The sequence below is a fragment of the Salvia hispanica genome, chromosome 3 (assembly GCF_023119035.1).
Source record: "Salvia hispanica cultivar TCC Black 2014 chromosome 3, UniMelb_Shisp_WGS_1.0, whole genome shotgun sequence".
Classification (NCBI taxonomy): Eukaryota; Viridiplantae; Streptophyta; class Magnoliopsida; order Lamiales; family Lamiaceae; genus Salvia; species Salvia hispanica.
Window position 1 is genome coordinate 22,630,155 of NC_062967.1, and position 18,592 is coordinate 22,648,746.

The 18,592-nt window shown below is 36.0% G+C and overlaps 2 protein-coding genes across 5 annotated transcripts; both read left to right on the forward strand.

The window, feature by feature from the left end:
* Window positions 1-3,316: 3,316 nt before the first annotated feature.
* On the forward strand, window positions 3,317-13,906 carry LOC125213727 (general negative regulator of transcription subunit 3-like). Of its 4 annotated transcripts, none has more exons than XM_048114425.1 (17): window positions 3,317-3,550; window positions 3,630-3,761; window positions 5,280-5,417; window positions 5,733-5,783; window positions 6,333-6,422; window positions 6,498-6,644; window positions 6,862-6,969; window positions 7,161-7,229; window positions 8,215-8,383; window positions 8,467-8,939; window positions 9,636-9,800; window positions 10,759-10,927; window positions 11,534-11,676; window positions 12,158-12,442; window positions 12,524-12,658; window positions 12,737-12,915; window positions 13,618-13,906. In XM_048114425.1, the coding sequence occupies exons 1-17, from the start codon at window positions 3,458-3,460 to the stop codon at window positions 13,682-13,684; spliced, it is 2,613 nt and encodes an 870-aa protein (XP_047970382.1). In that variant the 5' UTR covers window positions 3,317-3,457; the 3' UTR covers window positions 13,685-13,906. The 4 variants fall into 4 exon arrangements, with proteins under 4 accessions (XP_047970382.1, XP_047970383.1, XP_047970384.1 ...); XM_048114426.1 differs by having other exon boundaries at window positions 12,161-12,442; XM_048114427.1 differs by having other exon boundaries at window positions 5,301-5,417.
* Window positions 13,907-14,870: 964 nt separating this feature from the next.
* On the forward strand, window positions 14,871-18,488 carry LOC125213672 (ninja-family protein mc410). Its single transcript, XM_048114335.1, has 3 exons — window positions 14,871-15,089; window positions 15,670-16,676; window positions 17,676-18,488. The coding sequence occupies exons 2-3, from the start codon at window positions 15,689-15,691 to the stop codon at window positions 18,161-18,163; spliced, it is 1,476 nt and encodes a 491-aa protein (XP_047970292.1). The 5' UTR covers window positions 14,871-15,089; window positions 15,670-15,688; the 3' UTR covers window positions 18,164-18,488.
* Window positions 18,489-18,592: the final 104 nt, after the last annotated feature.

Below are 18,592 nucleotides of genomic sequence, written 5' to 3' on the forward strand. Positions count from 1 at the left end.
AAAAGAACTGTACCTTGAAATGCTTCCATCTCCGGTCGACACCACCTCAGGATTGACGATAAACAATATGTGCATTTTCAAGATAGCTCGAAGGACCTCATGAACGCAGCATGAAATTGTGTGGCCTGATGGCCAAAAATCAAATCCGTTCACATATTTTTCTTGTGCCAATAAACTTAGGAAAATGGCCACTTGTTCTTCAATATACACCGCTTGTCGCGAATAGTACCCAACTGTCGGAACAACACACATAGCCTACCAAATGCATTCCGGTCCATCCTAAGATTGACCAGACAGTCCATGTCAGTAACACCAACCAACCTCGTTGATATAAGGTAGTACAGTTTGAGTTCCCTTCATCTTCTTGTGTTGGCCCAATCGTCTAAGTATGAGGTATATGACACATAGTCGAACAATTAGATAATTCCTTATAATCTCCTCCATAATATGCACCACATTTTTGTCCTTTTTAGAAGTTCGGTCCATTTTAGAACAAGAAAATATAAGAACATAGCATTAGTTTAGACGGAATGATACATATTGCACATATAAAATATGAAACCAACAAAAATTAGAAACATACACATTCACACCTAGTAGAAATGAATAGAGTGTAAATTCATGTAACTAGGGTTCACCAAATTTCACAAAAAATTCAATTACTGATAAATAGATGCATTTTGCGCATATAAATATATGAAAATAACAAAAATTGGAAGCATACACATTCACACTGAGTGGGATATGAACCGAGTGTAAATTCATGTTATTAGTTAGCGTTCACAAAAAATTCAATTACTAATAAATAGATGCATTTTGTACATATAAAATATGAAACCAAAACAAAAATTGAAAACATAAACATCTGAAACAAGTGGGAAATGAACATATCCAATTAATTGATGCCACTAGTGTAAATCCTTATTAACAAAATGCAAAATTACGTTGTAGATATTGGAAGTGGCTCATATTCCAATTTTGAGTGTATTTTGTTGGATTATGCGAATAATATAGTGTTGGGTGTATTTCCCCTCACATATTCGATGAAGTACACATAATACGACAAGAAAAATGGGAAAACGCGAATACTTCGGAAGCTAGTTCAGAAAAACCTAACCTTGTCGTTGGATATGGCCGCCCTTGCCAGATTGAGTGACCTTTCACCTAGGGTCACCGTTGGAAGGTCCGACGTGAAGGAAGAGATGATAGAAGAGAAATAATTCGAAAATAGGCAAAATTGGGGTTATTTAGGTAACTTCCCAGAACCTAATTTCTTTACTCACATGTGCAGATACGCAAAATCATCAATTTTGAAAGATTAGCTAACTAAATGACCATTATTCGCCGGGCCTTGTAGAATAGTTACAGATGAGGCACAGCTAGGGGGCTCTAAATGACCAACCAATCACTTCCTTAATGTAAAGGACTAAAATACTAATCAATATATGATCTCCACTACAATTAGGGATAAGGAGAAATACCGAATATCAATTCATAGTATCAAAAATACCAAATTTTTATACTCTCTTCATCCCACAAGAATATGCACTTTCTAATATTGGAAAGTCTTTTTCTCCACTAACAATACTTTAATTACTTTTTCTCTCTACATCTCTCTTACTTTACCAATCTTACATTAAAACCTGTGTCGAACCCAAAGTGCATATTCTTTGTGGACGGAAGGAGTATATCATAACCTTTTCAATATTATATGATCACTTGCCAAAATGTTTTGGGACAATAACAATCTAAATTTTTATTGGTATACTGAAATTTTGGTACTCCCTCCGTCCACGATTAGGAGTCCCAGTCACTTTTGCACACCTATTTTATAAAAATAATAAAAAATAGTTAAAGTGGAGAAATTGTAAAATAGAAAAGAGAATAATGTTAGGAAGACTTTTGTCAACATTATTATCTCTCTTACTTTACTATTTGTCCACTTTAACTATTTTTTAGTATTATTTTTATAAAACGGGTGCGCAAAAGTGACCGGGACTCCTAATTGCGGACGGAGGGAGTATATGCCATAATTTATGGTATACTGCGTATCTAACATTCTTCGTGAAGGGCCAATTCACTGACAAGGAAACCTGATCAATGTTACATTATCTTTTTATTTAAAAATATTAATATTCATGTGTTGGATGGTAGAATTAACTTATTTCGGGCCAACTTTACAAGAATCGGGTTAATTTGGATCATCTCTATTAGATTTTAGACCAATTTATTTACGGTCATTTGGGTTATGATTTTTTTTTTTATTAAACTACTCTAAAATTTCAACTCTTACCCCATTAAATTATCGAGGTATTTAGGCTAATCCACAAATTTTGATTGAATTGACATCCATAAATAATAGTAATCGATTAGTCCCACAAAAGATGTTACATTTGTGAGACGACACGAGATTTTTTGTGAGACGACACGAGATTTTTGGAAGTTTTATTTTGTATGTTAAGTGGAGAGAGAAAATATAATATTTATATAAATATGAACCTTTTTAAAAAATAGAATTGTGACATTTTTAATGGGAGATGGAGAACTACCAATAGAAGGCTCTAGGGATGTCAATGTAGCCCGCAACCCGTGGGCTGGTTCGGATAGCCCGCTAAATGTATAGGGCAAGGGTCGGAAATTTCTAGCCCGCTAAAGATAAAACCCGATAAGACCGCACCTGATTAAACCGCAACCCGTTAGGGCCAGACCCGAAAACCCGATGGGCTGGCCCGATAACCCTATAAAATTTATATTTTTCAATTTTTTACTCCTAATTCGACACTTCGTTGACTAATTTTATGACATAGATAACTAAAAAAAGATAACTTTTAATTTTATGCCTTATGGTAAATATATCAATTATATATTGAATTTTTATTAATATAATAATTGTTAAATAAATTAATTTCACTAAAAGAATATTTAAATTATTAACATGCATTAAAATTTCACGAAATATCACAAATATTAGTATTTTATGATTGAGTTTAAGCATATATATCAAATTTATCATAATTAAATATTTTATATTTTATAAATATAACTAATTTCCGTCATGATTTATTGGATTGTTCGAGCCTTAACTTTATCGGTAGCAACCCGACTGACCCGTCGGGCTAGCCCAAAACCCAAGCTTTTAGGGTTAGGGCGAACTTTTACAACTCGAAAGAAATCACAATCCGGCAAGCCTGCAACCCGAGTAGAGTTGACCAGAAGCCCGATGAGCCGGCCCGATTGACGTCCCTAGAAGGCTCTATTGAATTCCTTCAAAATATCAATATCTAGTATGTAATGGTATGTAAAAATCAGAAGTTAAACAACATATGCCAAAAAGAAATTTGCCCCTTTCCAAGCAGTACTTCGAACTGAACTAATTCCATTCTCCATTTCTGTCGACACCCTAGGGTTTTTGGATGATTTTTTCCTAAATTGATCCTTGGTTATTCGAAAATCGGCAATGGGAGCTAGCAGGAAGTTACAGGGCGAGATCGATCGGGTTCTGAAGAAGGTTCAAGAAGGTGTCGACGTGTTCGACAGCATTTGGAACAAGGTGCTTTTGCCGCTCTTTGCGATTTGTTTCCGAACATAATTTTCTTCTGGATGTCAACTTTGATTCAATTTGTGCTCAGGTTTATGATACAGACAATGCGAATCAGAAGGAAAAATTCGAGGCCGACTTGAAAAAGGAGATTAAAAAGTTGCAGAGGTATAGAGACCAGATCAAGACATGGATACAGTCCAGCGAGATCAAGGATAAGAAGGTATTATTGGTGGAGAATTGATTGCATTTCTCTTTTGTCCTTTATTCACTCATTATTTTGGGAGTTTTAACACACTGTTTTGTTTCCATTTTACAACTTTTATACCCGCTTTTGACTATTGACAAGAACACGTTTCACAGAATTCCCAGAAAATTTTCCTCCTTTTGAACTGATTTCAGTAATTTATAGTTGCCAGTCTAGTCAATATAATTTTTCTTTAAACTGTTTAGTTCAAATAAAGATGATGGACATGTATTATTGAATAACAGTCTAGAAAAGAGATATTGCGATAAGCCCAAATGGCTCTCAGAATCTTGATAGTTTGGGGCATGCATTTCCAATAGATTTCTGCAGTTCTATCAAAATAACAATTGGAACTACTGTTGGTTGCTAACGCGAAAGTTGATGGACATGCCTGATTTGTTTATAGAAAAGAGAATAATGCGATAAACCAAATAGCTCTAAGAAACTTGAGTAGTTTGGGGCTTGCAAATCAAAATTGGAGTCACTGTTCGTTGCTGACGTGCATGATACTTGACATATTGGCCTACTTTCTGGACACAAAGATATCACATAAAGCTTGTCGGAAATTCTTCTACAATTGTTACTAAAGCAACTATAGTACTCCCTCCGTTCCAAGGAAGATGACCGTGACCCGTTCATGCACGAGATTTTATGCATACTTATTTTAAAGAGTTTATGAGAAGAGGGAAAATATTTGGGTGTTTTAAAGTAGGAAAAATGAATAAAGTAAGAGAGAGAAAAGATTGTTGAGTGTTTTAAAGTAGGAAATAAAAATAAAGTTAGAGAGAGAAAATGTTGTTGGGTGGTAAAAGTTGGAGAGAGGAATAAAGTAAGAGAGAGGAAGGTAATTGCATATTTTAATTATTTTCTAAGGGGTCATCTTGGTTGGGACGGACGAAAAAGGAAAGTGAGTCGTCTTCGGTGGGACGGAAGGAGTATTAGGTCACCATAAACCAAAAAAACTTGCAGAAGATAACAAATGATGCTTTCTGGATTAGTTTATTCCAATATATTAATTAACAGTATTTATGGTTTTACAAAGAAGACAATTATTTGAGATATTGGATGCATTATAGTAATCTCACTTGATTTCTGATGCTTCTCATCTCAACCAACATTGAGAGTGTGGGTCAGATACATATATTGCTTACTGGTGGCTTTTTGAAGCCCATTTGAACAACTGTACTAACTAATTAGTTATCTAGTGATCACTAATTCTGCTTTTACCAGTATTGAATCTATTGATGTTATGTTTTGTTGACATTACATGTTTCTCATATAATTGTTCTACTCAGTGTACTCAACTGTTTGGGCTTTACAATCTTATTCATTTTTGTTTCTATCCTCTGTGCATGCCTTTGTGAATGTGTATGGTCAATGTATTCCTGTCGCGGTCATATTTTATTTCTGGTTTTCTATTAGTTGAAATAATATTATCTCTGCTTTTTTTTCTGATGTTGACATGGGATTTTCTTCTGATACTTGTTGACATAGGTTAGTGCCTCTTATGAGCAGGCTCTGATGGATGCTCGAAAGCAAATTGAGCGTGAAATGGAACGATTTAAGATATGTGAAAAAGAAACAAAAACAAAAGCATTCTCAAAAGAAGGTCTTGGCCAACAACCTAAGACGGTAGGCATTGACTACTGCTAATCTCTTGTCTTTATCTGAAATAACATAACTGGGGGTGCACATGATAATTGAGGAAATGTGTTTTGTTAGAAAATGTAGTTAGATAAACTGTCATAAGAATTGTAAGTAATTTTATTCTGAAATGAAGAAAGCTAGAAAGGAAAAAATATTCATTGTATTATAAATGGAGATTGTGGATATTATGAAGTACATGACTATTACTATAAGAATGTGAAACTTGGAGCTATTTGCCATTTTCCCTTTCATTTACAGTACTCTGACATCTTTGGGGATGCCTCCATGTTGGTGTTGTAGGATCCAAAGGAAAAAGCTAAATCAGAGACGAGAGATTGGTTGAATAACGTGGTATGCTATTGGAACACTGAGCATTTCTTTTGTTTGAGCATGTAAAACTATCACTTTCATTAGACGAATTAGTTTTTTGCATGACATGTGATGTGTTCATCTATTCTTTACGGATACAACACGACATACAGGTTTGGTTTCCAACGCCATTCAAGACTGCATTCTCTTTACTTGCTCACACTTGATGTTCCCTAATAGTATTGCAACCTGCTGTTTGAGCTCATATCTCGTTTATGAATGCATTTTAATGTTTTTGCTCCCACTTTCAAGGTCCGCATTGGCGCATATGAAGTGTCGCAAAACCTAAAAGAGTAGAAGTTATATTATGGAATTATTAATTATATTTACCTCTTAAGTAGTTCTCTGGAGTTAGCTATAGTCATATTGCTAATTTGAGAGTGTTTTATTACAGTACATTGCCATTTAGTTATGAAGCCTTATGTAATGGTAGAATGCAGTAGTTGTCATGAGTCTCATGAGTATTGGCTTCATTTACGTATGTTCTTAATGAGCTATAAATGATTTTGAAGATGATATCCTGTTAAATAGGTCAGTGAGCTGGAAAATCAAATTGATAATTTTGAAGCTGAAATAGAAGGACTTACGGTTAAGAAAGGGAAGACAAGGCCAGCGAGACTGGTAAGAAAGGAAAGGGAATATATCTTAATTCTGTGCTATGAACTGTGCTTGAATAATTCTTTTTTTTTTTTGTAGACGCATCTGGAGGAATCCATCACTCGGCATAAGGCTCATATTATGAAGCTGGAATTAATTCTAAGGCTCTTGGATAATGATGAATTGAGTCCAGAGGAAGTCAATGACGTGAAGGATTTCTTGGATGACTATGTTGAAAGAAATCAGGTCCTCCTCTTCAAATGAGTATATTGTGTTTCATTTTTTAAGCATGTTATACTAGAAAGCTACTTATCTAGTTGATCACATGATTTTTGTTTCTCAATCTCCATGTTGCTTATATTTGGTCTCATGTTTTCTACATGGCTGTTTAATTATATATATATTTATATAGTATATATTAAGGGATCTTCCCTTATGTTTCCTTTTGATGTATAACTGGCAGGAAGACTTTGACGAGTTTAGTGATGTTGATGAGCTTTACAGTTCCTTACCTCTAGACAAGGTGGAGTCTCTTGAAGATCTAGTTACAGGTCCTCCTAGTCTTGTTAAGGTAAATGCTTTCTGTTCCCATGCAGTTGATGACTTAACATTGAGAAAGATAAATTAGATTTTGAAGTTGTGCCCTTAATCTCAATTGAGTTTCTTGAACTGTAACTATAAGGGATATTTATCCTTTTCTTCTGAGATGAAATTGATAGATTGGAGCAGAAATCCGTATCATCTTTCATTTGTTATTGGCAGGGAGTTACTGCTTCCAGTGCAGTCATAACTATGAAAACTTCTCTGGCTGCAACACCTGTTCAAACTTCAGTATGTTCATATCCAAATCCTGCATCTTACACCACTCGTGTCCTTTCCACTTCTGTACACTGGAAAAGAAGTTATCATTTCTATATTGTGTTGTATTTCCATAGCTGTACCCGCTAAGCTACCTGCTTAGGAGCACTATGCAGCAGAAGTTTTACCCATTTACTGATAAATTGTGGAACTTGTAGAGAATATATTCAAGGAAACTTATTCACGTGTTTCAAAGTTTTCTAATGAGGTGCCAGCGCAAATGTTTCAGACTCCATAATAATTTGTTTTTTCATCTAAACTTGAAGTTGTACCTTTATCTGAGCTATTTAAGTATTTGCATCTTTTCTCCTATATTTTCTCCTAGCTAGTTGTGTAGTAAATAATTGAAAAGTCATTACTATTCTTTTTGTTTAGACTGGAGGATGTAGTTATGTAATATCACCAATGAATGTCAAAATTAACATCTTAGTTGAGTAGTCTCTTGTGTTGTATTCATGCTAAGACCCTTTAACTATTTGTGGATGGAGTTGATGATTGTTTCTTCTGTCTGTGGTTTGACGAGAAATTTGGTAATGTTGGAACAGCTGTTAAAAGCTTTGTAATGTGTAATTTTCCTTCCTTCAAATAGACAAGTAAAGAAATATAAAATGCCCTTGATGCTTACCTAGAATATGGATTGATTATCTGAATATATCTCATTTCACTGTATGAAGGAAAATCCATTTTCTATTTAGTTTGATCTTTCTTAATCTATTCTCTTTTACTTGTTAGCCACAGTGTGGTCAGTGGTGCAGACGTTATTTGCTATTGTAGAGAGCATATTATGCTTTAAGCTTAAAGATTGGCCAGCAGGATTTGATAATATTTTGAGACCCTCTATACTTTGATCTTTCTCTTTTTTACTTATAACTATGTGAAGTCATTTCAGTTGTTTCTATGTATTTATTCATGTAGTTGACAATACTGTCGTGGAATAATTTGATGATTCCCTTTCCAGGCAACAACCCCAGCTACCATCCAACAGGTTACTTCCACCCTCGACCAGCTTGATGATACAGTTTTTCAGGATGATGCAGTTGCTAGAACCTCACCTTCTAAAGGTAGTGACCTCAGCTCTCCTGCACCACAAACACCACCGGCAGGTCTTGCAACTCCTGGCATCACAAGTAAGTTAACTGAACTTTGAATAGTCAATGAGATGATTTCTATTTCCTTACCTGGGTCCCTATTCTTGCTTTGGGATAATCAGGTGTTGTCAGTGTGTCATCTCCTGTGGCTGTGCCAAGTGCTACAAAAGAAGAGGATATTACGAATTTCCCTGGTCGTAGATCATCTCCAGCACTTGCTGAAACTGGATTAAGGGCTCTTGGCAGAGGTGGGTTGCCTGGTCAACCAGCTTCTAACATCCTTCCTAGTTCTGGCAACACAATTTCCAGCAATGGAGCCCTTGGTGCCGTTCCCTTGTTATCTGAAATGGGGAAAAGAAATATCTTGGGGTCTGATGATCGACCTGGGAGTAGTGACATGGTGCAGGCTCTTGCATCTCCTTTAAGTAATCGCGCAGTTATGCCCCAAACTGCAAAATCAAGTGATGGGCTTGGATCATCTGATCCCGGAAGTGTTAATGATTCTGCAGTTGGGGGCAGCAGAGTTTTCAGTTCTCCTGTTGTTCCTGGTATGCAATGGCGACCCGGAAATTCCTTCCAAAACCAGAACGAACCAGTACGTTGCATTGTTCTGTTTCCATGTTCCTGGTGTAGTGATGCTCTTTTCAGCTCCTGCATACTCATTAAACTATTAAATAAAAATGACAATCTTCTATCTTTCCTTTCCCTGTTGAATTTGCTTTCTTTGTTTATAGATTTCTAAGTTATTGAGGGATGGTTGACTTGCGTCCACAAAAGCAAGAAGAGGATACTTTTGGCCATATATGTTTTAGTGTTTGAGCTCCTATATTTTTTGTTAGAACTAAAATTTTCCAGCATCACATATGTGATCTAAGATCAGAACATTGTCAGGAATATGGACTCATAAATGTTGGTGATATGAGTCATATTACTGGTGTTGACAGGTGAATACAAAATAGCAAACCATGGGTTGAGTCAGGACTGACAATTGAACTCGATAAAGAATGATGTAATTTAGGAGAAATGAGGTTAGCATGTAAATGCATTGATTCTGGATGGTGTTTGATATATTTAGTTATTCAAAGGTTGAACGAACTGGCATCAATGCTTTGTGTCTCATTCTTTCTGTTTTTTATGGTATACAATAACGTATTGACTAGGATTCTTATGCATGGTTCATATTGTCCAGTCTTCTTGAGCCATGTTAATGACTTCAAACTCACACTTGGAGCAAGTTTCAAACATTTTTCTCTTACCATTACGTCGGTATAATTAGTTCTACTCTCTTTAGGGCCAGTTTCGTGGAAGAACTGAGATTGCACCTGATCAAAGGGAGAAGTATATACAACGATTTCAGCAGGTGCAGCTGCATGGCCAGAATAATCTTCTGGGCATGCCTTCTATTTCTGGAGGAAAGCAGTACTCTGCACAACAGCAAAACATTCTCTTACAACAGGTGCTTTCTACTGTCTTTCGCCAAATATATTGTTTTCTACTTTTTTGTTGTGTTGGCTTGTGCATATGCATGTCTGCATATGGATCTTTCTCGGAAGTTTAATCATTCTGAGTGTAACAATGGTCTCTTATAGATTAGAACAATGTCATGTCATGATTTCTTGCACCGACAACTCTCTCTCTCTCTCTAGAGACAGTTACCAATTAAAGCAAAATTCATGGTATGCAATCCTCCATGGATATTTATGTATCTTTCATCACCATCCCTCATCTTTATCTTATGTTATAAAAAATTAATACTGAAGTTCAAATTTTGTCCCTTACATTTGCACTAAAATACGTTTTGGTCCTATACATTAAGTGTGCTACCTTACATTTTGGACCAAAACAATTTATTGGTGGAAAATTCACGAGGTGCAAACTCCTAAAAAATTCCGTTTCTCTTTTATTTATTGACTGAAGTCCAAATTTGGTCCCTTACATTTGTTCTAAAATACTTTTTGGTCCTGTACAGTAAGTGTGTTACCTGCATAAATCATTACACCTAATGAAGCTAATCATGTTTTCTATCTTTATAGGAGATGGTTTTTTCAGCTGTACTACTTAATTTGTCTATTACATGTTGCATATGATTCCCTATTGCCAAAACTCCGCAAGTTTGTATAAAATCACGTTTCTTCATGTCTTTTATATTTTATTTGATCTTAATGGTTGGTTTTCATTCATAAGTAAGACCTCGTGTGCAATGTACATATCCGTGGGACTCCGCCACAGTGACCTATATGCTAGAGCAACTGAAGCATAATATTACTGAATGGAAGTGCAATATTAATTCAAACATCCTATTATGGATGAAACAACTTTTATTTACACTTTTTTACTGTATCTGTCAAAATTTTCTGTTGCAATGCACTTATTCAGTTAATTGCAACTTGTTTTCCCTTTCCTTTTTCTCTCAGTTCAATGCTCAAAGCTCATCCATCACACCTCAACTAGGGTTGGGGGCTGGGGTCCAGGCTTCAGGTATTAACAGTGTAACAACATCTGCTTCACTGCAGCCACAGCCAAGTGCAATCCACCAACCTGCTAATCAGCAGACAATCATATCTTCAACACCTAAGGATGCAGGTAGTCAGTAGTCTTACTAAAAAATCATGTTCTTTAGTCTCTGTTTCAAAGTCTGACATTCTACTATACATAGACACTTATATACTGGATAATGAAATATTTTAAGCTGGGTTTCATTGCCATGTTTTTAAAAGAAACTAAATCAGTAGGGCGGCACAGGAGGCTGAAAAAACAAGTGAACAGATAGGGATGTCGTAGGGTCAAATTATAATAAATAGGTAGGATTTTGGGAAAATGGGCTGGGTCATTTGGGCAATCAGGCGAAGTTTAGGGTTAATGGGCCATGTTTAGGACTAAGCCAGTCAAAAAATGCTGCCATGAATGTGGCGGCCCCTGGCGGCCGCCATTATAATCTGCCAAAAATCGTCATGTAGATGATCTTTTTTCAAAATCCCACCACGGAAAAGCGCCATGGCTGTGCCGTGACAGATTTTTAATAACATTGACATGATCTGCAGCTATAAAGCACACTTTTGAATGTTTTGATATTTTGATTTCATATTTTAGAACCACAAGCAAAAGCTAAGCCTTAATAGTTTCCACAAGCCATATTATCTTATTCTGGTAGCCTAATTCTAATGGTGAGGTCTTTTCATATTTCTACAGAAAATGTCCTTAACAAAGCTGAGGAAATGCAGCAGCAACAGTCCCTCGCGGAAGATTCTTCTGCAGATTCTGCTGTCAACTCTGGGCTAGGAAAAACTCTTGTTGCAGAGGATGAACTGAAATCTTACGCTTTAGATGCTTCAGTATGTGGAACTTTTTTTTTATTTTGAAAATATGTTAGTGAATCTTTTCTCATATACTCCCTCCGTCCACGAATAAGAGTCCCGTTTTTCCATTTTGGTCCATCCACGAATAAGAGTCCCGGTTCATAATTACCATAAATGGTAAAGAGACCCCACATTCCACTCACATATCATTTAAAACTAATATATACAAGTGGGACCCCTATTCCACTAACTTACTTCCACCCACTTTTCTTAACATTTCTTAAAACCCGCGCCATTTAGAAATGGGACTCTTAATCGTGGAGGGAGGGAGTATAAGTAATGTTTGATAAAAATTATATTTTTCTTGTTTGCAAAATTGGATTTGAGTATAAGTGGTGGAGCTTCTGCATTTTCAACTCTGAATACTTCAAAATTCTAATTTTTGTAGTTAGTTACATAGGGTTGTAATAGAACTTCATATAGTATTTCATAAAACAATTTTGCAATTTCTTACAAGCAGGCTGCAGTTGCCTCTGGTTCTATTGCTGAGCCTTCTCAAGTAATACGGGAGATAGATCTATCTCCAGGACAGCCTTTACAATCAGCTTCATCTTCTGGAAGTCTCGGTGTTATTGGTCGAAGAAGTGTGTCTGACCTTGGTATTATTGGGGATAATATTAGCGCATCAACTCCAAATTCTGGGGGAATGCATGATCAGTCGTATAATTTGCAGATGCTTGAGGCTGCTTATTATAGACTTCCTCAGCCCAAGGATTCAGAACGTGCTAAGACCTATACTCCAGTATGTAACTATTTTTGCTCTCTTTCTTTTGGTCTCCCTCTGTTCATAACTGGTCCTACTTCCTGCTTCTGATATGTTCAGAGACATCCTGCCGCAACTCCCCCGAGCTATCCTCAAGTACAAGCCCCTATTGTTAATAATCCTGCCTTTTGGGAACGTCTTGGTGCAGATACTTATGGCACTGATACCCTGTTCTTTTCATTTTACTACCAGCAGGTGTCAAGTCTTACTTTTTGCTTACATGCCATGTTCCTTATGTTCTTGTTCTTGGTCTGATGCTATTGACATATGCAGAATACCTATCAGCAATACTTGGCTGCTAGGGAACTAAAAAAACAATCTTGGAGATACCACAGAAAATACAACACATGGTTCCAACGGCATGAGGAGCCAAAAGTTGCTACAGATGATTTTGAACAGGGGACATATGTGTATTTTGACTTCCATATTGCCAGTGATGAACAACATGGATGGTATGGGCTATTATTATTGTTGCTGTGGTTCTTCTTCTTGTTGATACTCTTATTTTATTCTTTTGTTATACTTTCTGCTCAGTGTATAATTTTATATATGTTCATGTCTATTTCAATTTAGAGTTACTGATGACTCATTATGCTCCCTCATAATCTTATTTATGCTGTTATTTGTTACATTTACTTGCCCTTTATCATTTTCTCTGTTTTCATTGAATTCTGACTACCTGCAAACATGCGTATTCTTCCTGTAGTTGTAGGATCATCACTTTCTTTTTTGCACTTTATTCTAGTTCTTTAGCAGTAGGTTTTGTAATATTTGGAGCTTTAGGAAGTCGGTTTTCATTTTGGTATTTTATAATGTTTAGCAATCAAGCTTTGTGGGATTCATATGTGATGTCTTCTCCTTAATGAGTCTGTAATGTGATATTGACACATTTATTTTTTTGTCATCCCATAAATTTCAACATCAACTTTTGGCTGCATTGTTGATTCAGTTAGAGAACTAAAAGGTTGTTAGAATACTGAGAACGCCCTTAGTGTCCAGCAAAGCTGTGAAGTGTGATTGTAGTTATCGTTGTGTGATCATCTTACAACTAACATTCTAGTATTTCTGTTAAGGCGCCACAATTTATCTGTACTTATCTGCACATTCTAGTATTTCTATATTAACTGATGTCTTTTTCATTTTTCAATACTCAGGTGTCAAAGAATTAAGACGGAGTTCACTTTCGAGTACAGTTATCTAGAGGATGATTTAATAATATAGAACCGGTTACCCGGATATCATTTCGTACTGAGAGTAGCTCTCCGTTGATGTTTTGTTCAGTTGAAATGTAAAAATAGAATATGCCAATCTGCAGTTAGAATATGTATCTGGTGCTGAGCCGCGTGCAGAATACACAAAAGTTGGACTCTGTTGTCATGAACGTGGTACAAATGAAATTAGAAATTGTTCCCGATTTAATGATAAAAATGATTTTGATGTTCATTCCTTGACATTTATAATTTCTTGAATAATAGGGCATGTTCAACTGCTTGTATGTGTCTATTTTCAAAAACAGTAAAAGTATTTGCTTGAGTTGGTGGGGGCGTGGGGCTACAGGCAGATTTTGATTTTCAGCCAAGTTCGAGATCCTTTATCACCTCTGGCCCCTACCATAAGCAATTTGTATTCTTTTTGGGACGTTATTGTTTTCTTTTTTTTTTGGCAAAATATAACTTAATTACTCTTTTCTATTATAATTTTTTTCTCTTTCTACTTAATTCTCTATCCACTCATTAACTTTACTCCATTTTCCTACTATAATCTCTTAATTATATAAACATCATTTTCTAACGTCCTTGATGAGACCAAAGTATTTTGTTTTTTAAGATGAGGTATTTTTATGTAGATAATGACATTTATGTGTAATTTTGATGAATAATAAGGTAAAACTTTATGTCCAAATATAAAAGATTCTAAATGTGACTCTTAAATTAGGACGGACTTTTATGGTAAAATGTGACTTTTAAACTGGGACGGATAGAGTATTTTGAAATAGATAACATGAATACTGGCCAACTATGCTCTTAGAATTTGAATTTAATTAAAAAAAATTCTCATCTCATTTTAAATGGTATATTTTTGTTTTTTGAATGTCCTATTATAATTTACATTTTTTAAAATAATAGAATCGTTATTAATATTTTATTCTTTTTTTACTTAACTACACTTTATAAATCGTGCCAAATAGAAAATGCTTTCAAATGAGCAATAATAATTTTGTTGTTTTTGTAGTCTAAATACTATGTTTACATTAGAATGCTCCATTTTTTAATATACTATCTTTCGCAAGAGTGCTCTACATTTTAGGGTCATAACAGTTAAAGTACATCGCTCCATTGTCATTAAGGGATTGATCATCAAACTTTCGATCTTGTTCTTTGGTTGTTTTGTTGTTTTCGTATGTGATCTTTTCTCCTTTGCTTTATTATTGCATAGTTCTTCCCCTTATTTTAAATCTCTTTTTCAGTATTCTCCAATTCTCAGGCATCATTTCCACAAATTCATCCGACTGCTCCAGAAGTTTTTCTGATCTTCCCTAATCACCAACATCTGACATCAATCTACGAGGATGTAGTACACGTGTTGGCAGAATTTGCGTATTTGTTGTAGATTCAGAAGATCTAAGGTAAATTTGGTATTATTAGTTTTAATTTATTGACGAAGCATACATAATTTGATGTTTTGATATAGTAAGTAAATTAATTTTTCATCTACCTTTGGTAATAATGCAGGAAAAGATGTAGGATTCAAAATAGTTTAATTTCTACCTTGTATTTAAGGTGTCTAATTTTCCGGATTCAGCTTCGTCTACTCAATCTTTGATTTCACTGGAAATACACCGGTGCTCTTGCTCTTGTTTGTCGCTGATTGGCTGAGATAGTTGGATGCCAACAAATCACTTCAAAAAAAAATTATGCGATAAAATATAACGAATTCATCCCCCTAGTTACAATCAGAACTGGTGTTGGATTGTCGTTTAGTATAGTATATGCAGAGTGAAATAACTCTACTCTCTTAACTAGGTGTATCTCAGTTAGTCCAATGAATGTTGAAAGGTTAGAAAAGAGAAGTTACTGAATTTGTAATGAACTGAACAATTGATTTGATTAGTTTCATTGGATTGTTTTTCACTTGACTTTGTATTCTGGAGTTAGTATGTTGTAGCATGGGATGTAGTACTTCTTAAGCTATGTATTCTTTTGTAGACAACATTTGAGCTATCGAATGGAGGATGAGAAAGGTCTCGATCTTAGCTTGGGCCTTCCTTGTGGTGGAAATAGTTCCTCACATAAAAGTAAACAGGCCAGCTCATCTGATGTCAAGTTAGATGAGGGTGATCGAGGTAGCAAATTGATCAATGAGTTCAAAAACTTTCTTGAAGGTGGAAATCAACCGCAAGTTGGAGAGGCCTTCAGTTACAACTTTTCTAAACCTGCTGCTGATTTAGAAACATCAAAGAACTCAAATGCTGATGGATTGTGGCTACGAAGTGATAACAGGCCTATTGAAATTGATGAAAAGGCTTCAGGTGCTGGGGAAAAGCGAAAAAACCTGTTTACTGAGACGAACCAACAGAAGAAGTATGAGAGAGAAACCAGCCATCCTGATTTGACAGATAAAGGCAAGACATCACACATCTCCATAACCACAGATGAAGGATCAACTGCAGATAATGAAGATGTTGCAGATTCAGAAGTAGATGGTTCAACTTCAAGGCATGTTTCTCAGCATGAAGATGTCCCAAAACGATTTGCATCCACTGGTGGTGTATCCAGGGTTCAGAAGGAATCTCATGGATCTGGAGATTCAAGTGGTGTTGAAATTCTAGGACAGAAAAGGTTCACAATCTCTTCAGAAAAAGAATTTAATGTGATGAATAGGTCCACATCTTATGGTGCTACACACCCAGTTCCACCAGCAAACGTACAACCTTCTAAGGATTCTAATTCTAGTGGTACACCTAATCCGTCCAACTATCCAAAGCCTAGCATGATGCATTCAATGGCTACCACAAACATTGAGCGGCCAGGAGGCCATTCAGTTATGCCTGCTAATTTTCCTCTAATGTATGGGTATCCTCCCGTCCAGCTTCCTGTGCTAGACAGAGATAACTCTCGTGGCATTGTTTCTCATCAACAAATTAACCCTACTTATTCTGGAAGGAATCCGGGGAACCCAGATACTCAGAATGATGGCAGGAAGCTCACTCAAGGTATTTCAATCATTTTCTATTTATCTATTTTCTATTGATACTTTGTAAGCCAATGGTATCTTTCAATTTATTCTCTACATATACATACTCTGCAAGTAAAACATACAACAAAATGAAGGCTTTTTTCAATGACTTTTTGGCTAGTGGAACTATGTAGCATTGTTTACTTAGTGGTGAATAACGCTTAGCAACAGGGAACTTTTTTTTAATTGATTTTGCCATTGGTCTCCACTTTTATTGCACCTTAATCTCTATCATTCATTAAGAGGGTAATTGCGTCTTCTTAACCAGCCAAGAGACTTCTTTTACGAAGGTCCTGTATCCAAGAAATTCACTGGCTCCAGCTTGTAACATCTAATCATTTCCTTCAGTTAATTTTATTTTGTTTTAGAGTCCATTAGCTAAAGAAGTTGTTTTTGAGTGTTGTGACTTTTATGTTAAACAGAATCATTTTGCTGAGATACTTGCAGTAAGTTATGGAGTATCAAATAAGAGCTGTGACACATTCTCAATGTCTTCATTCTCAACCTTGTTTAAGAAGATCAGTCGCTATTAATACACTAAGACCATGTTTGGTAGGGGTGATAACTCATCTAGGGATGGGGCATTTTTGTTCATGGATTTCCATCCCTAGATGAGTTATCACCCCTACCAAACATGCCATAACTGTAGTGTCTGCTCTAGTAGTATGTAACACAATACCTTTTTTTTTAAATACCAACATGAGCTCCTTGAATTATCTTAACATTTGTTGGCACACATCTAGGCCAAGATAGGGTGTACATCTATGGTACATTACGCAAGTATGGTCTATGTATACACATGATATAGAGGTGTAGTAGAATTATTCTCAGATATGTGTGCAACAAGCTCAGTATGGAGTGTAATTCCTTGAACAAGTTTGACATGATCAAGCTACAGAGCTGTGAGTTTACTTAAAATGTGTCAGTGTATACATGGAAAGTGGGGTTCCTAATGATTATTCTGCTCACTTGGCAGTTAATTCACACAAGTCATCTGAAACTACACTGTGTGATGTGAGGGCTGTAGAAGCTGGGAAAAGTTATGGAAAGCAGCAAGTCGGTGAAGAAGGCTCATCCTCTCACACAGATGGTGATCTGAAAGGGAATCATATAATTCATCAGTTAAAAGATGCTTCTAATCAGCCAAGAGCAGAATCACTTCCGTCGGAATTTCCAGCTATAAGGCCTGGTATCACTGCAGATCTCAAATTTGGGGGTTGTGGATCTTACCCTAATTTGCCATGGGTGTCTACTAACGGCTCAGGTCCAAATGGCCGAACAATATCAGGTGTAACATACAAGTATAGCCCTACTCAGATTAAGATAGTTTGTGCCTGCCATGGTTCTCACATGTCGCCTGATGAATTTATTCAACATGCTAATGAAGAAAACAATACTGCGGATGCCAGCACTGGTTTACCTTCGTTATCAGGCAGCAATCCTGCAGCTTCGGCTCAGAGTTGACGTTGGAAGTATAGCACCTCAGATCATTAGGTTCTGCCAGCTGAACGAATAATCCCGTTCTTGTCATGCTATTGATTATACCGGAATGTGTACGTTTCTCATCTCATCTACTGTACATCTGCATCGTCCGTTCTTTTAAATGTTTCTTTTTTATTTAGAGCGGTATGGTGTCTTGAGCCTTGACACATGGCTATTGGCTTACAGTAATTTATTTTTCAGCAGTCAGCTTTTGTAAGATATCAATAATTGTTAAAACGTGTATGTCATTGAGTTGCCACTGGGATGATATTGTGATGTATTTACAACATTCAAGGTTCTGTTTGTATATTTTCATTTGATTGTTGATGATCTGACCGAGACTGATTAACCAATTCAATCTGCTGTTTACTTCCTCAATTAGGCATTTAAAAGGAATACAAAGATACACAA

Bases quoted from the DNA above. Each gene is read 5' to 3' on its own strand.
- LOC125213672 (XM_048114335.1), top strand. From the start codon at position 15,689: ATGGAGGATGAGAAAGGTCTCGATCTTAGCTTGGGCCTTCCTTGTGGT. The intron at 16,677-17,675 runs GTATTTCAATCA...CTCACTTGGCAG, and splicing joins TGGCAGGAAGCTCACTCAAG to TTAATTCACACAAGTCATCT.
- LOC125213727 (XM_048114425.1), top strand. From the start codon at position 3,458: ATGGGAGCTAGCAGGAAGTTACAGGGCGAGATCGATCGGGTTCTGAAG. The intron at 5,418-5,732 runs GTAGGCATTGAC...TTGGTGTTGTAG, and splicing joins TTGGCCAACAACCTAAGACG to GATCCAAAGGAAAAAGCTAA. The intron at 12,659-12,736 runs GTGTCAAGTCTT...TGACATATGCAG, and splicing joins TTTCATTTTACTACCAGCAG to AATACCTATCAGCAATACTT.